The 23,281-nt window shown below is 42.9% G+C and overlaps 1 protein-coding gene and 2 long non-coding RNA genes across 3 annotated transcripts in view; 2 read left to right on the top strand and 1 right to left on the bottom strand.

The window, feature by feature from the left end:
- Window positions 1–23,281, top strand: part of LOC142889198 (uncharacterized) — a 265,120-nt gene that overhangs the window by 234,246 nt on the left and 7,593 nt on the right. The gene's annotated exons all lie outside the window — the stretch shown is intronic.
- On the top strand, window positions 6,154–6,620 carry LOC142888967 (histone H2B). The gene has a single exon (XM_076027467.1). The coding sequence runs from the start codon at window positions 6,160–6,162 to the stop codon at window positions 6,532–6,534; it is 375 nt and encodes a 124-aa protein (XP_075883582.1). The 5' UTR covers window positions 6,154–6,159; the 3' UTR covers window positions 6,535–6,620.
- Window positions 16,096–16,671, bottom strand: LOC142888965 (uncharacterized). The gene is made up of 3 exons (XR_012926763.1): window positions 16,604–16,671; window positions 16,446–16,532; window positions 16,096–16,354 (listed from the first exon to the last, which is right to left on the bottom strand). It is a non-coding gene; the product is annotated as an uncharacterized LOC142888965 (long non-coding RNA).

Genomic DNA, 23,281 nt, shown 5'->3' with positions numbered 1-23,281 from the left:
GCGCCTCTCTGAATATGAGCGGTCTTTATCTCGTCGCTGCTTGTGTCTTTCCACAATGCCGGGTCTGTAGCTGTGTTGTACTCGTACCACTCTTGCGTTTCTGGTTTTGCTTGTTGGGCCGCTGGTCCCAACGCCATTGCCCCTGGCAGGTTCCTGCTGTCATCCGCGTTGTCCGCTCCGCTCCTGGTCGAAGGTGTGGATGGGGGCGCGGCCGATGAACATGGGATTTACAAGATTAATTTTAGTTAGTCAATGGCAATGCCAGTTGGATATGGCGACAATGTACCAAACATACCAAACTTCCCATTTCATTGGTCTGTTTCTGGATTCTCATACTTGGGCATTTCTGTTTCCCAAAATATGAATAGTTTATTGAGACGGAATTTCAGCTCTGTTCACAAAGATATCAAGAGTGATCTTAACAGGTGGATGGATTTGCCAATTACTTGGACAGGTAGGATTAACTTAATAAAAATTAATGTTTTACCTTGATTACTTTATATCATGCAGATGTTGCCCCTGTATATTACTAAAGAGATTTTTCAAAATTCATTTGGCGAGGGAAAAAAACCCCAGGTTAAGAATGAAAACTCTCCAGCTCCCAAAAGAAAAAGGAGGTTTAGCATTTCCTAATATTATATTATTCAATTGGGTCTGTCATGGCAGATTCATTTATGATTGGGTACACTGCTATCTTTAAGGGAATAGAGGACCCACTTGAATCTTTACCTTGCTCTCCATTTAGATTATTAGGGGAACTTACTTGCAAAAAAAACTGCCCTACCAAAAATAAGAGACAACCCAATTCTTCAAAACTCTATTAAGATCTGGCATAACATGCATAGATTTGTGGGTAGAAAAGGTGTATTTTCTTATGTGACCCCAATTGTGGGTAATAGGGACTTCTTACCTGGTATTGAAAATGCTGTATTTTGCTCTTGGCGGGAAAAAGGAGTAAGAGTGGTTGGAGATTTGTTCAATGATAGTAATGTCCTCATGTCTCTCCCACAAGCACAAGCGTTGTGGACCAAACTGGCTTCATGGTAGGACAGAGCTCATCTTTCCACACCAGAAGACTTTTAAACATAATCAGTTTCCCCAATCCTACCGTACCTGAGGTGGTCATTTCTTTAGATGCTGAGAAGGCATTTGACAGAGTTAAGTGGGAGTATCTGTATTACGTTCTTTCAAAATGTGGCTTCAGCTCTGACTTTATTACATGGATTAGACTGCTTTATAACTCCCCAACTGCCCATGTTTTCACAAATGATGTGAGGTCGCCTGCCTTTGCCTTTTGCCGGGGCACCAGACCTTGTTTGCATTATCTGTCGAACCATTAGCCATCGAGTTTCGAGGGGACGGGAGATTTGAAGGCATCACCCACAAGTTGTCCCTTTATGCAGATGATTTGTGACTGTACTTATCAAACCCGTCCTCATCCATTGCTGTTATTTCAGATGTTTTAACCCAATTTGGCAGATACTCTGGATACAAACTAAATATTAGTAAAAGCAAACTTCTCCCAATTAACTGCCTGTCCAGGGATATATCACCAACCTCCTTCCCATTCAGAGTTGTCTCAGAGGGGTTTTGATACCTGCGTGTATTCAAAAAAATGTCGACCTCTGACTCAGCTCAGCCTCTCTCCCTGAGCGGCATAGTCAACTTGGTGAAATGGTATTTCTCCCCAAATTCTTTTGGTTAAACATATTCCAATGTTTATGAGAAAATCCTTTTTAAAGCAGGATTCCTTTTAAAGCAGGACTCTGGGGGCTTGGCGGTGCTTCATTTTCAAAGAAGCTGCCACAGGGGAAGCATCGTGTCCGAGCATCTTTATTGACGTTTACCCCCTTCTAGGTACGTAACAGAAAATGAACCTTCCTGGTCGTTTGTATTTGTTAGCCTGTGTGTTATGAAAATGTTCACTGTGCTTGAGTGTGTTAAATTTAGTATTTTATATTTTGACTTATGGCTCAAGTGGTCAAAGCTCCTGTCACGGTCTCCGCAGCACCTCTCATGTGACCCCCTCCAATTCCCAGTGATTTGGTTCCTTCCAGTTGGTGTCCGTCCAGCACCGATTTGTTAATCATCTGCACCTGTGGCCTTTAGAAAACTGTCTTCTGTGTTCCTTCGTTGCCAGATTATCTGTTTGCCTTGAGCCAGTAATCCAGCGGTTTTCTCCCTGTTGTTCTGCTCCTCGTTCTCCTGTTGACCACCGACCGCATGACCCTGCCTTCCCGCCTCAGCCTCCGCCACACCTGTGTTTGGACTTCGACTCGGACCGTCTTCGACCCTGCCTTCGCCTCGCCCTCGGACTGATTCCCCAGTAACGACCCCACTTGGCTCTGACTACGTCCCCTGTCTGACCCGTCTGGATCCTATCGCTGGTATCGACCCTCGCCCGTCCCAGACGGCTATTCCGCCTGCCTCCGTCACCGCTTGCACTGGCTCTCGACCTTGGACTGTCCGACTTCCCGTAATAATAAACAGCCTAAATTGCATCAGAGTATCTTGTCGTGCATTTGAGTCCACCAACACCTGACAGCTCCCATGATCGGCATGGAGCAGCGCGGCATGTGTGGCAATGTGGCATGTGTGTGTTGATATTGTTAATAGCAAACTATGGTTTATAGCATAATAATCTTTTTGAGATAAAACTGAAGTCATTTCCTGTTAAAGGACAAAGGAAATATATTGGGGTTTTTTTTGTATATTTGTTTAAAGCATTATTTTGTGTATTAATAAATACTATATATTTTTTGAAATACAAATATTCTCAATGAAGCTGCTATGGGAGAGGGATCGTGCCCGAGCACCTTTATTGACTTTTCCCCCACTTCTAGGGCGTAACACAAAGAGATGCTAGCTAACAACAGTATGCGACCATGTAAACTCCGGTGTCATATTAACTAAGCACCAGAAGGAGGGGTTTCACTGTAAGTACCAAGGCGGGTTTTCTACATGAAAAGCAAGTACCTGTCCTGGCTGCAGTTAGAGGATGATCAGCGTTTCCTTTTCACAGTACATCAACCCAGCATCAACTGCCTGTGCACTTCAATTCTAATATCTTATCTTAATGATCGATAATGATTAAGTATTGTAGACAATGTGGTAGATAGATTCTCTAAATTAAACAGGGAAGGAAGAATAGAGCCACCAACACCCCCCATCCACCCGGCCAGATTTGGTTTTTGCCCAACTTGGACCAGTGTATCTCTACCCTTGTGTACATAAACATCAGATAGCTGGACAGTGACACGGTGTGGTGGCAAAACAATTTCTGATTTCTTTCTGATGGGGAAAGAAAAGAAAGACGTGGAATGCGAATAATTTTGTCCAGGAGGATAATCACATTTTATGTCTAGACGTCCTGTTGATGTTAAGCCATTCTGATTCAACATTGAGCTAACAGCTCGAGCTTTACACTTTTTCTACTTAAACTTTAATGTACCCGTAGTGTAGCCGAGCGTTCTGGTTTTGCCTGTATTGGGTATGTGTATAAAACATTGAATGGGACAGTAGACGAGGTCCAACAGCAGATTGCTTCTCTTTTTATTCCTCTCGACCCAGCCAGAGAGAGAACACACGCCGCACAACCTCGGTAAAAATATGACTTCCCAAAAAAGACACAAACACAATTTAAAAAATTGTGTTTGTTTCACCTAAATTGTTGTAAAACAACATTATTTTTCTATTCACCTATGTAATTTGAAAACACACCTCAAACATCTAGAAAGGAGTTAGTCTGTCTGTGGCATTTTTCACTTAGTCTTGACCAGTGCACTTGGTCTTAGCCGTTTGGGTGCCCTTTGCGCCCTCCCGTGTCATGTGCATATACAGCAAACATTCAAACAATAATAACAACAGCCGTATGACAGACCTGAAAGGTTTAATTGTTGCTCAAACATACAACTAGAACACACTATACATATAAATAAGAACAAAATAATAATCAAATTAAATAACATAAATAAAACAGGGTTACTGTTCAGGTTCAGTGCAAATATTTAGAAAGTCCTGACAGCTTCCTTCCACAATATGAACAATAATACAATAATACAACAATACAAAACAATATAACTGACTTTTTTCTCAACATAGCTTTTTCCCCCCTGATAGCTTATTTTTAAAATTCTACACGTCTGGACTTCCTTGCAGCAAAGGCATCTATGGTATCATCAAATGATACCTGCCAAGAAACCTCATGATTTATGCTAATTAAGGCCAGTCCATTAAGATGTTCTTGTGACATTGTGGATCTCAGTTAAGTTTTGATAAGCTTCAGTTTGGAGAAGCTCCTCTCTGCCGCAGCAACTGTCACAGGAATAGTGACAGCAATTCTCAGGGCCACCAACATATTAGGAAAAACCTCCTTCAGTTTCTTCTCCTGTAGTAAACTGAGAAGCTCTTAGGCGGTAATTTTACGTTTTGGCAAATCTGGACATGTTTGCAACTCCAGTGCAAGTTCCTGTCCATTCAGGTCAGACTGCCCACTACAGCTCAGGGCATTGCTCAGTGTTTCACACTGCTTTTCCAGCTCTTCACTAGGCAGCTAAGGGAAATTTACAAACACAATGAACTTGTTCCCAACTTCACCCGTGGTCTGTGATCTTTCCCTTAGTGACACAATGCAGACATCTACCACCATATTGAAAAAACAAATCTCCATTTTCGTCAGTGCATCAGTCAGTTCCTCATCAGGAGCCTCATAGGAGAACTGTCTCTTAGTTGTTCACAGTCTCTTCTGCTTAAGAACAGCTTCAACATTCATCTCATCACACCTTTCTTAAGCAGATGCTTGTGCAGAAGCAAATCCAGTGTCTCTGTAGCTGGTAAGAGAGGCTTCAGTTTTCTTTAGGAGGTCAACTGCAACATCCATCTGCAGTGTCTCAGACTGCAATAACTTATTGACATGTTGTATTTTTGTCAGGATGTCATGCGATATCACACTACAAAGAGAGAATCAATATGATGCAACCTCTTCAGCTAAAGACTGTGCTTCATTTTTTATTGCCGGATCTGTGGTGTGGTCTCCCACCTCCAAAAGTGCATCTCTGACTTTTGCAGCCTGGTATCTGACAGCCTGTTTGCTGTTTATTCGACTTTCCCACCTAGTATCTGACCAGGATTTCAGGGTTGTGTGGACATGTTTTGTTTTTTTGTTTTTTGAAAGGACCATCTCTGAGTGGAGGCAGAAAACAGTGTGAAAAGCTTCTGCAGGTAGCCAAAGTAGCCGGTGGCATCTGGAGAGCTTTTTGCCGCATCAGCTACCACCAGATTTACTGTGTGTGCACCGCATGGCACAAATAAAGCTCTTGAATTTATTTCAAGAAGTCTGAATTGAACTCCCTTCCTCTTCCCTTTCATATTTGCACCATTATCATAAGACTGCCCTCTACAGTCTTCAAAGGAGATGTTGAGCTCTTTGAGTTTCTTTTGAATGAGGATCGAAAGGCTTTCTCCAGTGGTCTCTTCTGCTTCAAGGAACCCCATGAAGTGCTCTTTTATTTGTGGGGTGTCCTCAACTGAATACAAATCGAATAACTACTGATAATTGCTCTCTATGGCTTAAAGCAGGAGTGCAATCTAAAATGATTGAGAAGTATTTGGATTGCTTAATCTCATCAACCATACACTCCACAATCTTTACACTAATGCAATCTATCAGTTTGTTTTGAATATTCTTTCCTAAGTATGATGTATGTTTGGCTTCTCCTTCCACCTTAGCAACATGCTGCCTCAGTATTAGATTAAACTGGGCCATGAGCTCTACCTCCTTAAGAAAGTTGCCATTATTTGGTTTGTAAAGTGTCTCTGTGGTCCCCCTAAGTTTAAAAAATAAATAAATAAATTCTATATTTGTGAATAACAAGCTTGGTATTATTATTATTATTATTATTATTATTATTATTATTATTATTATTATTATTATTATTATTATTATTAGTATTATTCACTCATGTAACTCACGTTTGTCATTCGAGGACTTGTTTGCGCAGTCCGGCAGTCTCCACTTGGCGGGAGCGGAGCCTCTTTGTCTCGGTCACAGACACACGGGCCAATCAGCAGAGGGCAACCGCACAGTCGACTTTGCATATAGCCTGTATTTAAGAGTGTACGAGGCTGTGTACGAGATCATTGTCCTTTAACCGGAGCAGAATGCCTGAGCCAGCCAAGTCCGCGCCCAAGAAGGGCTCTAAGAAAGCCGTCACCAAGACCGCCGGCAAAGGCGGCAAAAAGAGGAGGAAGTCTAGGAAGGAGAGCTACGCCATCTACGTGTACAAGGTGCTGAAGCAAGTCCATCCCGACACCGGCATCTCCTCCAAAGCCATGGGCATCATGAACTCGTTTGTCAACGACATCTTTGAGCGCATCGGCGGTGAGGCGTCTCGTCTGGCTCACTACAACAAGAAGTCCACCATCACTTCCAGGGAGATCCAGACCGCCGTCCGCCTGCTGCTGCCTGGTGAGCTGGCCAAGCACGCCGTGTCTGAGGGCACCAAGGCCGTCACAAAGTACACCAGTTCCAAGTAAACCCCTCGTCTTTCCTGCGACCCAACGGCTCTTTTAAGAGCCACACACTCGCTCCAAAGAGATTCCACCGCCTTCTACGAAATGATGTTAACATGCTGTTGCAGTATTATAAACCTTATGTCCTGTCTTTCGTGCTGAATTAGTTATAGGTATTTCATGCATCTCGCAACATCCTGACCAGCAAGAAAAAATAGGTTTTAAAAAATCATGTTCAGAGGAAGAAGCCTTTATTAATCCCACTTTGGGGAATTTTGCATAAAGAATGGGGATTATATTGACTAAAAACAAAGACAGAAAATAGATTATTTATAGGCTAAGAAGGAAGAAAAAAAGAGTTGGATAATTAAGTTATGTACACAGTATTCACATATAGGTGTTTTTCGTTACAAACAAGCGTTGCTATATTTTATCACAACAATGTTTACATCACATTTTATGGATTCAAATTAAGAAGCAGTTTTTTAATTGTGATTATCATAACTTATTGAATATTTCTCTAACATATTGAACATATCTAACTATATTTATAAGGCGGAGTTGTTCAGATGTACTGTTTATACAAGATCAGAAGTATTGTTTTTATCGAGCAAAATATGGAGAAAATGTTTATTTGAAATAAACTTCAGAATCCATGTAGACTTACTGTTGACTATGTAAAATGTATCTATATATGTTATACTGCCAGTTTATACGGTGCTCATCTGTTGTCGGTGGAGGTGTGTGTGATTACACATCCTCAAACAATATTGCAAAGCTTTTTTGTACATCATCGCTTGCAGGGCTTTAATGAATAAAACACACACACACACACACAAAGATTCTGAAGATGCTGAAAAGTAGTTAGTAGTGGTTCCATCTTAAAATTGTTCATAATAGAAGAAGCCCTTTTTTTTTTTTTTTACGATCATACACACACCACATCCGGCCCGCTGCGTTTCTCTGTCCGGCCCACGTGAAGGCAGTCATAACACCCCCCCAACAAAACTTTGCCGACATGTTAGCGTAGCGCGACAGCGATAGCGTGCTTCCGCGCCCCTCCGTTCAACAATGAAATGCCGGCACGTTAGCCCCCCCCCCAACGAACCGTGGCCCGCCGACATGAATGATGCAGTTCCGTCATGTGGCCCCTGATGCGAACTGTATCTAACACACAATTGTGTGTGGCAAGATGAAACCTAGTATAGATACAGATATATATACATATATATATGTATATATATATGTGTCTATATGTATATATATAGAGGAGTCAGCTCTTTCCGCGAGATGTGTGTGGCTCTTAAAATAGCCGTTGTTGTAGTTGTTGTTGTTACTCTACTTAGTATTGGTATTAGTAAGTAGAAGTATTCCGTTGGAAATTAAACATCAGGTGATTGACGTTTGCACCAACGTTACAATATCTGACGATCTTGGTCACAAAATGCAGCAGGGTTACCAGAGCACAATTTGCACTTCTGACTCATCGGGTGCTGCATGGCTGGGCGTTTTTGCGCCTGCCTATCATTAGCGCAAAAACCTTTGTGGATACAACGCAAAGATGGCGGAGGTAGTAAGCAAGTAACTCGAAGTGGAAGTTCAACTTTGTTGTCTATTTTCGTGCGTTCTTTGCCGTCTATTTGCGTGTGTTCTTTGCCGTCTTACTATGTTAGCAAGCTGCTACTTCTGTAAATATACCGGGCTCCAGGTCTTCTTCTTTTTCCGTCTATAGGGAATAAAACCACAGTGCCACATAAGGCCTGGCATAAGTACTTTTCCAGAATTTCCGTGTACATGAAGATATTTTTGGAGACGGCTTTGTGTATTCTCTTTTTTTCAAATGCTTTTCTAAACACAAGCCTCTTCTCTACTAAAATTAGCGCATTGTCACCATGTTTTTGGACAATCGATCGGCATTTAGTACCTTCTCCACGGACCAAAAACCATGCGGGGTGTCACCCCCGCCGGCGAGCTGCCCCCCCTTCACCGCTGCATGTCTGCTGACGTCATCGCGCTGAGATCGCGTAGATGAAGTGCTACAGAATTCAGGAGCTTGGCGGTGGCCAGTGTTCTTAGTTGTTGGGCACTTTTGGCTGTAGAATCGTTCCGCGGCTATTCGAGGAACGATTCTCGACGTTCACGCCAGACTTGAAGCGGCGCGCACTTCCGCGGCCCATTCCCGCCGTGCAGCGATTGTTCCTGCCTCTGGTCCATTTTGTGTGCGGGCCGCGAACGAAAAAGCCTCACAATGTTTTTCATCAAACGGTGCATTCAAATCCACTCTAATCGGGTTATTGCATTACTCCATTCAAAGTGCACTCGGGCTGCAACAATTAGTCAACATCGCACTATTGCCGACTGAGTGCTGAGGTTAGTGTCACACCTTGTTTACATTCGACAAGGAACAAAGAAGAAAAAGGAACAAATTATGACAGGCCGGACAGAAGACAAGGCTCGATAACTCTGACTCAAAGTTTCTGAAGTTTGGCTACGACAGTGGTGCACGAACACCTTAAATGCCGACACCCCGGAGCCGCTGTATCATCACACACGCAGAGAGGAGTTCACAAATAACGTTGAGTATCGATATTTTGTAGATGTTTGGTCTCATTTTTGTAGTCTTTGGTATGGTCTGTTTAAACCACAACATCCAATTGTCAGAGTCATTTGAACAGCAGGCACCAAAAGTAGTATTCTAATATCTAGGATCAAAAACAAAGTTCTGTGAGTTGCTGAAAGAAGAGTTCAACCAATCCAAAACACGAGTGTCCAGACTTTATCGGTTGCACCAAAACCAAGCCAGGATGAGCTGGCACGGATTCATCAATCCAGGTGAAACTTATCCTGGATAATGCGTACAGGCTGCTTTCTTCAATAGAACATAAATAGGAGCAAATAAAAGAGAAAGGCAACACGACCACTGTTACAGAAGCTCACGAGATACTAAGTGCTGGTTGTCTAATTATGTAAATAGCAGAGTGGCACCAGTCAGAGTGCCTCTAAAAGTCTCCCACAAATGGCTCAAAGGTTGATTTAAATTGCTTTCCTTTATTCTTTGATTTGAGTTGGTGAAGCCAAGTATCAAGTTATAGTCAAACTGTTAATATAAAGCGAAACTCACTTTTCTCTGGACGCACACAGTGACACATGCATTTACCAGCAACCTCCTCTGAGTGGAGCAGAACACTCAGCACACCTGGTCTGCTCCCTCTCAGCCCTCTCCCCAGCAGTGCTCCCAGTGGCAGGGCCCTGCATTGTCTGTCCTGTCTCCTTCAGAACAACCACACTCATAAAATTACGGAAGCGTATTGCTGCCACCCTAGAAAAAAACCAGGGCTCAGTATCACGTTATAACGTGATAGTTTCACGTTATAGCGTGATACTTTCAGGTTTTTACGTTATAACGTGAACATTTTTATGTCTCAATTCCAATGAGTTTATCATTAAGAGATCACAAGAGGTGTGTGTGTGTGTGTGTGCACACGTGCGTTTTTTTGTTTTTTTTTGTTACTGTATGAATAAGTTGAATGATATGCTTGTAACAAATTACCTTGTTCAGCGGCACGATTTCAAAATGCTCCCAGACTTGAGACCTCTTTCTGGTTGGTTCCATTGCAGAGCAATAAGAAAGCAAACCAAAAGCAATACGAATGCTAATCAAATCAATCGAAAAGGTATTGACCAGATGGGCAACGCATTGCGCTGTTTCATCCATTTTAAACTCAACTGAGACCCGCCAGTCTTTCAAAGCCCCGCCCACTGAACCAAACCAGTCAGCTGATTCAGTCTGATTGAAGCAGTGAAGTGGTTCAAACATCATCAGTCACGTGATTTGAAGAAAGCTCCAGAGCAGTGCTTCAGAAAAAAACCCTGCCGAGTTTTGGGGCGTGGTTCGAAGTCCCGTGTCAGAGGGAACATTACTAACTGCAAGCATGTTTGTCATTTACTGGGTTGTTGACTTGTAGGAGCCTTCCACCGCGCCAACCTGTACTGAACAAGGCTGAGTCGTTGCCTTTGCCTGTGACCTGGTGAGTCAGTTTGTTTAAGCTAATGTTAGCTTAGCCAGCTTTCTATGCTCAACAAACAAATGCCTCATTTTGTGAAATTATATGGTTTGTATGTGTTGACCTTTGTTGACTAATTTTACTTTGAAACCTTTAGATACATACAGTATACCCATGAACTTGTTTTGGTTTGATTTGCATTTGAATATTATTTATATGAACTGCGGCCCTGTCCTCCAGGCCAGGTCCATGAAAGATGGCGAGCTAAAGGAGCAGGATTAGAGCCTGCAGCAGAAACGCCCCCCACCTGCCAGGCCGGTAGGGGATCCTTGGAGCTCAATTAAATCTCTCATCCCACTTGCTTAGCCCGCGGCCACTTTCCATCCACATTCATACACACACACACACACACCTTCTTCTGCTGAACTTTTATTCCTTCCCATATTTCACACTGATTGTTGTACTTGACCCCAAACCCAGACGTGGGTTCTGTCATAATCTGTGGGTGGGCTGAAGGGTTGCAGTTGGGGTGGCTGCATTAATGCTGCTATTGTACAGTCGATAATTTGTCTGATGGTTTTTGTTATCTTTTGCTGTTTTGTTAAACTTACTTTTGCTCACTCTGTATAACTTCACCTTGTTAATCACCACTATTAATATATGAAAATACAAACCTGTCTCTTGTCTCCACTCCCTCCTTGAACGAACTCTAGAATCTTCTGATTACTCCGCGCGCCTCACATTGGCCTCATTTGGTTTATACACAAGTGCTACAAACAGGTGTTAACCAAACCTAAAAGCTTTGCAGATGAAGAGGGTGTAGATGATGTAAGTCACCTACTCAATGGAAGGAACAAATTCAAAACTGAAACTTTTTATGTCATCATAGACAAACTGGTAAGCTGCCTTGATCGTCGCCTCTCTGCCTACAAGCACTTAACAGAAATATCTGGAGTGTTATTTCGGTTTGACACAGCAAGCAGCAGTGAGATAGCAGGGCATGCTTCTGCACTGCTCAGTGCTTATCCTTCAGACCTGGATGGTGGCTTAGCCAGTGAGCTTCTACAGTTCAAAACATTCATGCAGGCTGAGCCAGACAAGTCACCCCCAACCATGCTGAAGACAATATTAAAGTTTGGCCTGGAATCAGTCTTCCCAAATGTATATGTGGCTTTGCGGATGTTCCTGACTTTGAGAGCGCTCCTTTTCTCATCTGGGGAGAACAAAAAAACGAACTCAGAACGAGCATGACTCAAAAACGTCTGAAATCTCTGTCCTTACTGGCAATAGAGTCTGAACTTGTCAGAGACCAGGGGCCCGTTGCACGAAAGTAGGATTCCGTCATCCAAGATGAGTAACTAAGCCGCGCTCAACCAATCCACAACACGTGTGTCCAGGCTTATTCGGTTGCACAAAAACCACATCCACGATGAGAGCACACGGATTCATCAAGCCAGGTGAAACCTATCCTGGATAAGTGCGCGCACGTGGCTTCCTCAGATAGAACCCCGTTATCGAGCTCAGAATCAAGGATTTGCCATGACAACGAGAGCGGCATCCTTTTCCCGTCCGAGGAGGAAATCCTCATGGAGGTTTATGAGGAGATAAAAGAAGAAATACAGAAGAAAGGCAACACCACCGCAGCGTTAAAACAGAGAGAAAAGCGTGGCGAAGTATCGCAGACCGTCTGAATGCGTAGGTAGTGCACAAATACGAACTTGCTCCTCCGCTGGAACAATCGCAATCACGATCATAATAGTTAATAATAATAATCATATCCGAAAACGAAGTTGTACTCCGACTACGAACCAGTTGAAATTGTAGGTGGAAGTTATTGCAGATGTGAGTGAAATTGTGTAAATGTAGCTCCAAAAACAGTAACAATGATAAATAGACACCTTCACTGAATGTCCGTTTGAGCTTAAAAAAAAAGTTCTGCGATAAAATACAAGAACATCCTGCAAAATGGTAACCCTAACTAATATTTAAGATACACAAGTGTACGTTGTATGCAGAAGGTGCCTGCTCACCTTTTGTTTTGGCATCATTTGGTGCCCACACAAAATTTAATTTGTGTAACAGGACTCAGATGCTGTGTATGGAGAGAGCCATCCTGGCAACATAGTGGGAATTAATGGAAGGAAATTTCCATTATGCAAAATTGCCACTGTGCTAATTGTCACAGGTAAACAGAACTTATAAGTTATCAGACAATTGTATGCCCAGCATCTACAGCAGCAAATGCAACTGGCTGATTTGGGCATACAATATAAAAAAAAGACTGCAGACATTTTATTAGAGTCCGAAATAAAAAGGAAAACAATAAGAAAACTCAACCTTGAAATGGAGAAAAATAAATAAATAACTTGAATTAGAGCTGAGCCATGCTTTCAATGGACACTGTATGCTGACTGGAACAAAAATGTAATAATAATTATTCTCCTTTCCTCTCCCAGCTCCAAGAACATGACACATCTTAAATTAAATAAAGGTCAATTGAATTATGATGGTGTCTGTTTGTTTCATGTATGCACCTTTTGACCTAAAAAGAGATGAAATGAATTTTTTTATCTGTAATCCTACCTTGGTGCTATGATTGGTTGGAAGTTGAAACTCGGGCATCATTCATAAGGTTAGAAGAAATGCACTTAATGTACCATGAAATGCAACTTCTCAGAAATATTAAAACACTTTATGGTAATAAAACGTGAGAAGAGGGAACAGTTTAAATATCTATTCTTTAAGGTAGTAGATCATGACATTGAATTGAAGAAAAAAAGTACAGCGATAATAAACTAACGATTTGCAGCTTGTGAGGTGTAAATAGAAACCTCAATGAATGTGGCAAGACGCAATGGGCCTGGGCAGGCTTCAAACCCCAGACTCCCCGGTGATACTCATGCGCACTAACCATTTGGCCAAGTAGCCAGGGTGCATGATCAATTATTGGAGGCATAGTGACAGGACCGTCAACTGTCAAAAAAAAGAACCTCATGTTACTCTTTGATGTGTATTCATGTTTATATGGGATGTGTATTTTTATATATGATGCGTGGTAAAGTATAAGTTATGTAACAAACTATCAAATGACTGCAACATTATCTCAACTAATTTCTCTATAATGATTGAAATTAAATGATTCCAAAAGTTGAAATAATATAATTCAATTATTCCAAACGTTGAAATAATGCCAGTGAGTCTAGTTGAATGTGGTCACAATGTGCAGTGTTGAGTGGAATAATTATTGGTTTCCATTGGTGGCGATTGTTTACTGAAATACAGGGTGAGATTAAATAGATCCTAGAATTTAGCCTGGTCTGGAGCAGGTTCACGTCACAGAATAAATCTCCACGGTAACTTATACCATAACATGTTGCTCTTCCACCTATCCTACTTTTGGGCAACCGGATCACGGATAAATTCATCCAGGATGACCAACATATCCTGGCTTAATCCCTTATCCTAGTTTCGTGCAACGGGCCCCAACTAGGATAAGGGATTAAGCCGGGATATGTTGGTCATCCTGGATGAATTTATCCATTATCTGGTTGCACAAAATTAGGATCGTTATGTGTTATGGTATAAGTTACCATGGAGATTTATTCTGTGGAGTGAACCTGCTCCAGACCAGGCTAACTTCAACAATTAATCTTACCCGGTATTTGAGTAAACAATCACCACCAACGGAAACCAATCGTTATTCCACTCAACACTGCACATTGTTATCACATTGAACTAGACTCACTAGACCACACCCCCAAATCAAGAGAATTTTGCGGAGGTTACCGCAAACTCAAACAACACTCTCCCTTCCCCCCGCCCCCCATTACGAGAATTTCACGGGACGTTACCGCAAACTCAACTCTCGGACAGTGGACAGTGCAGGCCACAGTGATGTCACATGCCCTCAAAGGGCTGACCCTCAACTCATGAAGACAATGAAAGCGTGCCTTCAGGAGGCCAAAGGCCATTTCAATCCTGGCCCTGGTCCTGGCATGGGCATGATTGTAGGCCTGCTGAGCTTCCTGAGGGTCACTGAAAGGTGTCAGGAGAAAAGGCTGGCAGGCATAGCCCCTGTCCCCCAGCAATACACCAGAGACAAGACAAAATCTCATCAGCACAACCTCATAAATGAGAGCAATATTCTTCACACAAACATTCAATGCTCTGTATAGGTTTACATATATTGTAGTATTGACAATAAAGCCACCTTGTAAAAAGTGGCTAATAAAAGTTGTGACTCACCTTGTGATAGGCGCTGATATATTTCAGACGACCGAAAGACTCTGGAGTCATGGACTGACCCAGGCCATTTTGTCACAACATTGCTAAAAAGACTGTCAGCATTGCAGACCATGTGAAATTATAAGATGACTATTAAATTATTACCACACATCAGAATTAATGTACAATGTTCCTTTTTTTTTTTTACAATACCTAAAAAAAAATCTTTTACCTGAACATTAATGCAGTGAAAGGATTTTCTATTTACAAAATCTGCCTCATCAGCACCTGAGGGTGCTTTAATCCTGATATGTGTGCAATCCAATGCACCAATGACAATTGGGGAACCTGTAACACCAAAAAAATAAGTATCCTACTATGACTATTAACAGAAGTTCTGTAATTTGTAGTTTTTCTTACCTGCTATCTTATAAAACTCCTCTTTGATGTCAGACAGTCTCCTGTGGCCAGGAAAGCTGATGAAGACACCTGCCAGAGCTTTAATAGCCACACACTCACACAACGAATTGTGCGGCGAATTGTGGCCTTGTTTAGTTGCTCCGCATCTCCAACTGAGTACAGGAAGCCCCCACTTGCAAAAAAGTGCAAGGCCACACAAACCATTTGCTCCACAGTCGGTGCATGGCTCCGTGCTGTGCAGTGCCGAATCCTGGGACCCAACAGTCTGCACAGATACTTAATGCCATCTGCAGAAAATCTGTACTTCTCGTACAGGTGGCCATCAGGAAAGGTCAGTGGATCCAACCGGTCCCGAAAAACCCTCTGTCTTCTCAAGGCTCTCCTGACCACAAGAGCTTCTTCGTCCACAACGTCTTGCAAAAATGGGCACGCCATTGTTAGAGCAGGAAGGAACTGAAAATTTGGGTCCTTTATATAGGCCATTGGTCCATTTCACTTAATGTAAAACGCCTTTACACCCTCAAGCCACACAAGCTGCAACTGGTTAGTTGATTGTGCTACCGTTTTTTTTTGCTTTAATGTCATTATGATACGGACTACCTTCAAGAATAAATAATTCAACTGTTCCCTCTACTCACTTTATATTAGCATTAAGTCTTTTAATATTTTTTAGACATTGCATTTGAGGGTACATTAAGCGACTTTCTATTAACCTTATTAATGATGCCAGTGTTTCAACTTCCAACCAATCTCAACACTAAGGTAATCTCTCTGTAGGCAAACAAACACACCATTATAGATCAATTGAATTTTATTTCAGGGTCAAGGCCTGCCTTGTTCCTTGAGCTGGGCGAGGAAAGAAGAAAAATAATTATTACATTTGTGTCTCAAATGTAGTTAGTATATAGTGTGCATTGAAAGCATGACCCACCTCAAGTTCAAGTTTTTTTTAAGGTTTTCCTTTTTATTTCAGAGTCCAAGGAAAGGTTTTCAATTTTCCTTTTTTTGCACAGTATGCCTACATCAGCCAGCTCAATTTGCCGCTTTAGATGCTGGGCATACAGTTGTCTGATGACTTGTGAGTTCTGTAAACACATGACGGTTAGTACAGTGGGAATTTTGCATAAAAGGAATATCCTTCCATTGATACTCACTATATTGCCTGCATGACTCACTGCATACACAGGATCTAGGTCCTGTTACAAAAATGAAATTTTGTGTGGGTACCAAATAATGTTGCCTCACTATTATTGACAGAAAATAACGTCAATAAGCTTGACATGATACCTCCTCATTCCTTCTGGAACCTAGGGAGATGGTCTCTTCATCATCCAGGTCAGATGCTGCTGTGGCTGCTGCACTGGTGCCTTCACCCTATCGCATTCAACAGGATCAGTATTGAAGCTAGTAGACTAGACTTGCCAGGCCTAAATGCCAGTACTCACTGGAACAACATCAGCTGGTGTTGATGATGATGGTGGCTCTAACAGTATGACACTGCTGCCGCAAGACTGCAAGACAAGCTAAGACAGATAGTTTGAATCCATTTCATGTCAATGTGTCCCATGCAGAGATAGAAGAACATACCTTGTATGAACTGGTTGGCATCTTGGGAGGGACCTACACTAGTTTCTGTGCCCCCAGGTATTCCCTCCATCACAGGCCTGCCTCTGTTTATAGCCAAGGCCAAGTCCTCTGCTGGGGTGAGGTCAGTTTTTGCCCCCCCCCCCCCCCCCCCCCACCCCCTTCTGTGCACGCTATTTTTAATTGCTAAAACCGAACAGACAATATGAGCACATATAAAAAAAACCTGTAAAAATTACGTATTGACCTTGCTCATCTTTAATACATTTTTCAAAGTAAATGGAGTATTTATATTTTTTAGAATTGCTACCCCTCTCTTGTAGAGAATGAAGAATAGTAAATTTGTCTTATCCATTCTCGCTTAAGTTTTTTATGTTCATTGTCATCTAGGTGGGTTTCTTGTGACAAGATTATGTTAGCTTTTTCTTTTTTTAACCAACACAATAGTTTTTGTTTACGTTTAACAGCATTGTTTATTCCCTTTATGTTAAATGAGATGTACTTAGTGGCGTTCATCTCTCCATCCAGACAGGTAACTGACCATGAATATATCTAGCATTAACACATGATAACGAGTGACAGGTGGCGCAAGGGGACAAAGGTGCAGGGAAGGAAGACACAACAACACCAAAACAAAACAGAGTGATACAAAAAAAACAAAAGCACGAAAAAGAAAACTTCATAAAAACACAAAACCCTTAGAAAATTGTTAAGAAGGGGAAAAAATGGAAAAGTTTGGTCGCATATGTGACTCACTCCCTTTAAACTTATCTTCAAACAACACAAGTACAAAGAACATGTACTTCATGAACGTATTCAGCTAAACCGAACATTTCCCTATGGACTCATGAACTGTCCTCTCGGGGAGATAAAACAAATGGTCCCTTGGAGCTGGGAGGAAACAAAGCCCATTGCGAGTGTGACAGTGGCAGTCCTGTCACTATGCCTCCAATTGATCATGCGCCCTGGCTACTTGGCCAAGGGGATATCCCTTTGGCTGAATGGTTAAGCGCGCATGGCTATTACCCGGGAGTCTGGGGTTCGAAGCCCGCCCGGCCGCCTTGCCACACGAGCACACTTGACTACGGTCCCCCGATGGCAATTTTATCCTGGGGATCAGTCTTAAGAGAGCTGCAGTTCTAGTCTGGTGGGCAAGAAGTTTACCTGCTTTATCCCCCATCTCAAAATCACGTTGCCTTGTTTTCAACAATTCTGTTTCAACTTTAGATGTACATAGAAGGTCAAACTCAGGTCTCAAGTCAGCTTTACATGTCTCCCATAGAGTGCCTTTGCTGATATCGGGACTATCGTTTGTCTGAAAGAAGTGGGTTATTTCCCCCTGAAAAAAAAACTCTGTAAAACATGGATTATTCAGTGAGAAATTAGAAAGTTTCCAATGTTTTCGTGGAGGGCTGTAATTAGGGAAGTTAATGACAAGTGATGTAGGCACGTGGTCTGGGATCACTATACTGTGATACTCACTAGAGCTAACCCAATGTAACAGTTTGTTATCAATGAAAAAAGTAAATTCTTGAAAATTGAAGGAAATATTATGTTTCATCAAGACGCTTATGCCTAATTATATACTCACTGATATAAATATGCATAATTATATAGTCATTGATATGAATATGTTTAAACCAGTCAGTTAACCCATGCATAAAATGGGTAATGTATGCTGTGAGTTCTGTGCAGAGTAATATGATACCTAAGAGGAGACATAGGAATGCGGCCAGCATAAAACAGTGAGCCTAGGTGACCTGCGATACCAGTCAAAGAGAGGATCCGGCGTCGCTCTGCAAGCACCGATACCTCGGACATCAGCCTACAACTGGGAACAAAGGCAGCAGCAACATCCAATGAGGCTGGGGTGCAGAGACCAGACAGCCAATCAGAGGAGGATGTCATCTGAGCTCGCCTGTAAGAACACCTGCATCTTTTCTATCTATAAAAACTGGATCAGCAGTCAGACTTCAGGACCTGATAGCACTTGTTGATATTTAGCCTTAGCCAGTATACACAGTTACTGTCACCATCTGAATCACCGTCAGTGTTGTCACTCATGTCTGCTTGTCTTTGTGCGTCTGACACTCTTCCTTGCCTTTGTCTCTTATTTGTTTTCTGTTCAGGGACCATTCTGTTTTGGGGTGGGGTCATATCCACAGGTAAGTCATTCCCCCCCAAACAGGAGATTGCGATGCAGTGTCCTGGTTTTCTTTTGATCTCCATGTTCAGGACAGACAATGTACACTGGACTCTCAGCAAGCTGGCTTTTGACCACATAGATGGCCTTCTCCCAGTAAGACCTCAACTTGCTTGGTCCTCCACACTGACTGAGGTTTCTTACCAGAACTCTGTCTCCTGGCTGTAGCACAACTCCTTTTGCTTTCTTGTCATAGTTTGCTTTACCCCTTTCACTGGATTTCTTACTGTTTTCACAGGCAATACGGTAGGCTTCTGACCTCTAGGTGAGTATGATTCCTTTTCCTCAGTTTATCCAAACAGCATGTCAACTGGAAGGTGTGGATGACGGCCGTAGAGGAGGAAAAATGGTGAGTAGCCAGTAGCGTCATGTTCGGTGCAATTATAAGTGTATATTACATGCGGGAGTTGATCCTTCCACCTCAGTTTTTCACTTTCAGTCAGTGTCATCAGCATCTGGAGCATGGTCCTATTGAACCGCTCAACAGGGTTGCTCTGTGGATGGTAGGGTGACGTTCTAGAGTGGCCAACCCTGGACAGCTGTTGCAGAGTGTGGAACAGTTTATTTTCCCATTCCAGGCCTTGGTCATGATGGAGCCGAGACGTATACCCAAAGGTGGGTATAAAGTCACTGAAGATGCACTCAACAGTCGTTTTTCCACTCTTATTCTTTGTGGGGAATATCTAGTGAAATGGTCGATCACCACTAGAATATATTTGTACCCTCCAACACTGGTTTCCAGATGTAGGTAATCGATGCGCACAAGTTCTAAAGGGAAGTGCGAAGTGATGCTGCCCATGGGAGCTCGAACATGTGTGACAGGCTTCTTAGGCACTGTCCACACGGGAACGTTGCGTTTTTTTTTTTTTTTAACCGGGGTCGAAAAAAGTTGCGTCCACACGCTGGCAGATGGAAACGGAACGGTGGGTGAAAACGATGTAATGCGTATGCCACACCGAAAAGTGGCGCTGTTAACAGACGCCAACACAGCCACCGGACCCAAGATTTAAAAGAGGGCATTTCCGCTACACAGAAAAAAAAAAATGGCGAGTAGCGGGAAAAAAAGCGAGTCTCTAGTGTGGTACCGACGATGTAGAATTACTTCTACGTGTCACACTGGACTAAATCTTCAAAATACCAGGAGAGTGTCGAATGGGAATCCTGCCACAGCAAATATGCTGACATTACATTGGCTTTTCGCCAGCAGTATCCCTCTGGAGACTTGGCTGTAGGTAAGGATTTCCCTCACAACCCTAGAAAAATCTCCAATACACAATTGTCGGTGAAACTCAAAGGAGTCCGAAATAAATACAGACACGCTGTGGACTCTGGGCGTCGGAGTGGCCATGGACGCGTGGTGATGATTTTCTTTGAGCTTTGCAAAGAAATCTGTGGTGGATCACCTGCAACCACTACCATCCCATCGGGGATAGAGACCGCAGACATGTCGGCCTACCTCGCCAGATGCCGACCTCGACTCCGCTCAAAGCTGCCTCGACTCCGCTCAAAGGAGCGATAGTCTTCCTCCTGGGGTCGTACGTCGTCGAAGAAATTTGCTTCAGGTAGGTTTAACCACGGTGTCCATTTTGAGAGAGCTATTTGTTATGCTTCGAGTTATATATGTTACAGATAGCGAGCACGTTAATTCGGTTACAACCGTTAGAAAGACGCATGTTATTTTTGTTGGGTGCTCATGTTGCATCGTGTCCACCATGAGGTGATTGTGTATTGTAAAAACTGTTAACTTTGTCCACACAGGCAAAACTCCATGGCTACAGAGGGGAAAGACTAAAGAGGAGGGCTCCGGCAGAGGCAGCAGCTCAGGAGGACCTCCAAATAAAACGGAGCATGCTGGAGCTCATGCGGGAGGACCAGAAAATATACACCAAAAACATGCAAATGGTGAACAGTAACATTGCAACCATAACACACACAATAAAAGATGGGTTTGACCTGCTGAGGACACTAATTCAGCAGCAAACACCAGTGCCTGCACCCCAAACACCAATGCCTGCTCCCCAGCCTTACGGACAAGATGGGGGAAGCAGTCTTCACCCATCACCAGCCTACCTGCACACACCACAGCAGCCAGCAGACCCCCGCAATACATACACGCTAGGACTGGGCGATATATCGAGATTTTAATCGATATCCATATATTTTCAAACGCGATATGGTATGAGGCAATATCAATTATATCGATATAATTTATTCTGCATTGAAATTACTATATATTTCTTCCTTTGAGCCGCCAGTTCGCAACTGTTTCTCCTCTCACTCGAGTTTACTGAGCCCCGCCTCTCTCTCGCTGTGAGTGAAACCCTTCCCCCGCAGCCCGTCTCGCACTTCAGTGCAGCGAAAAAATGTACACATACGTTCATCGCTTACCCAGACACACAGTCTAACATTTATCAGTGTTTTGATAACATTCACTCACCTAATAAACAGAAGACAACAATTTCAAAGATGAGGCGGAGAACACGTGTAACACTTTATGGCGTAGCATGAGCTCTGAGGAACAGGTGGTACCCCAGCGCTTCCTGTCTCCCTGAAGCGGCACACCGTGTTCACTGCCACCCACCAGTGAGGAATGGCATAACATCACAAATTGTGAAACCACTTCAGTGGGCATCACAGGGTCACCAGTTGTTTAAGGGCTCTCTGGTGTTCAGCGGTCCATTCTATGGGCTCTCGGGAAGGCAACTGGGGGCGCTTGGTGTTTTTTCCACTGGTTGGAGTTGGGGCCTGCCCTGGCTTGGTTTGGAGCTACTCATAGATGGGTCTGGCTATTTGTGGAAAGTCCTGAATGTACGAACGGAAATATCCCAGAAATCCAGTTATTTTCCTCATTTCACCAACTGTTCTTGGTGTCTTACAGCTTCAGCTTCAAAGTACCGGGGTTCTACTTTGACTCCTTCTGCTGACACGAGGTGACCCACATACCTGACTTCTTGTTTGAAGAGGTCACATTTCTCAGGCCTCAATTTCACTCCATGACGTTGAAGGGCCTGGAGAACTTTAAGGATGGTCTCGACATGTTCTTCAAATGTCTGCACGTAACAGAGTACGTCGTCAAGGTACGGGATACAGCATTCGTCCCTAAAGGGACCTATAACATCTCCTCCATGCTCTGTTGGAATTCCGCCAGGGCTTTTGAGAGTCCAAATGGGATATGGACCCACTCGTAGAGACCCAACGGAGTAATAAAGGCAGTGAAGGGGTGGGAACCATCTGCGATGAAGCCCTGGTGGTAGGCTTTCCCTTGATCTAAAATACTAAATCAGGTGTAGCCCCCGAGGGTGTCTGTCAAATCTTGTATTTTAGGCAAAGGGTGGCGATCAGGGACAGTCTTTTTATTCAGGAGGCGATAGTCAATGCACAGACGCAGGCTGCCGTCCTTCTTCCTGACAGACAACTGAGGCAGAATATGGGGACGTGGACTTGACTATCCAGCCTTCCATTAACAGTTCCTATATGTACCTCCGTAAACAGTGGCTTTGGGATTGATGAGTACGATTTCTGCACAGGGATTGTATCATGGAGAGTGATTGTCATTTGCAGGCTCGGTAACCCAATGTCATTACTGTCACGTGCAAAAGCACCAGCTTCTTCACAGAGCATTTTGTTAACTACTGCCCTTTGCTCTTCATTAAGGTGGCTAAGGTCAACATTAGGTTGCCACAGAGATGGATCTGGGCTGGTAGAGCTTAAAACAGCACTGTCAACGGTAACTTTAGGCTTTGACATGCCAGTTTGGTCAAGTGAGATTACTTGTTCTACACTCTGAATGGTACCAAGGGCTGTCTTTGTTGGTAGAATGATTGTGTGTTTTGTATGGTTACCGACAGGTAGGATTACATACGGTTTCCTTGGATTCTGTACTTCCAGTAGGCCTTCACCGATGTCCAGCTCTCCTAGTCAGGCGTTACTTTCATCAGGCTCAAACAAGAAGACTAGACATGCACAATATGTGTTTTTTAAGCCGATACCGATATCAATAAGTTCCTGCTTTTTAAGACAGATACCGATACCGATACCCAATATTTTATCATTCATTTTTAAATTTAGATTTACCTGTAGTTTGTGCACACTAGGAAGTAAGAAAAAATGGATTTAACAAATTTGCACATGTATAATACTATTAAAACAACAAAAAACAGTTCTGTTTCCAGAAAAACACATATTTATTTCCTTTGAAAACAAAAAAAATCATGTGCAAAAGGCCTCTACGAGTCCAAAAACTATTCTGCAAAGAAACTCAGAACAACATGTACTCCAAACTCAAAAGGTGCACTGCATGCTTCATCAATACAAAAAAAATGCAGCATATGTAACA

Source organism: Nelusetta ayraudi, unplaced genomic scaffold (assembly GCF_046127955.1).
Source record: "Nelusetta ayraudi isolate G7.1 ecotype Tasmania unplaced genomic scaffold, CSIRO-AGI_Nayr_v1 ptg000021l, whole genome shotgun sequence".
Lineage (NCBI taxonomy): Eukaryota > Metazoa > Chordata > Actinopteri > Tetraodontiformes > Monacanthidae > Nelusetta > Nelusetta ayraudi.
The sequence above is the reverse complement of the archived record's forward strand: the minus strand, read 5'-3'. Positions and strand labels throughout refer to the sequence as shown.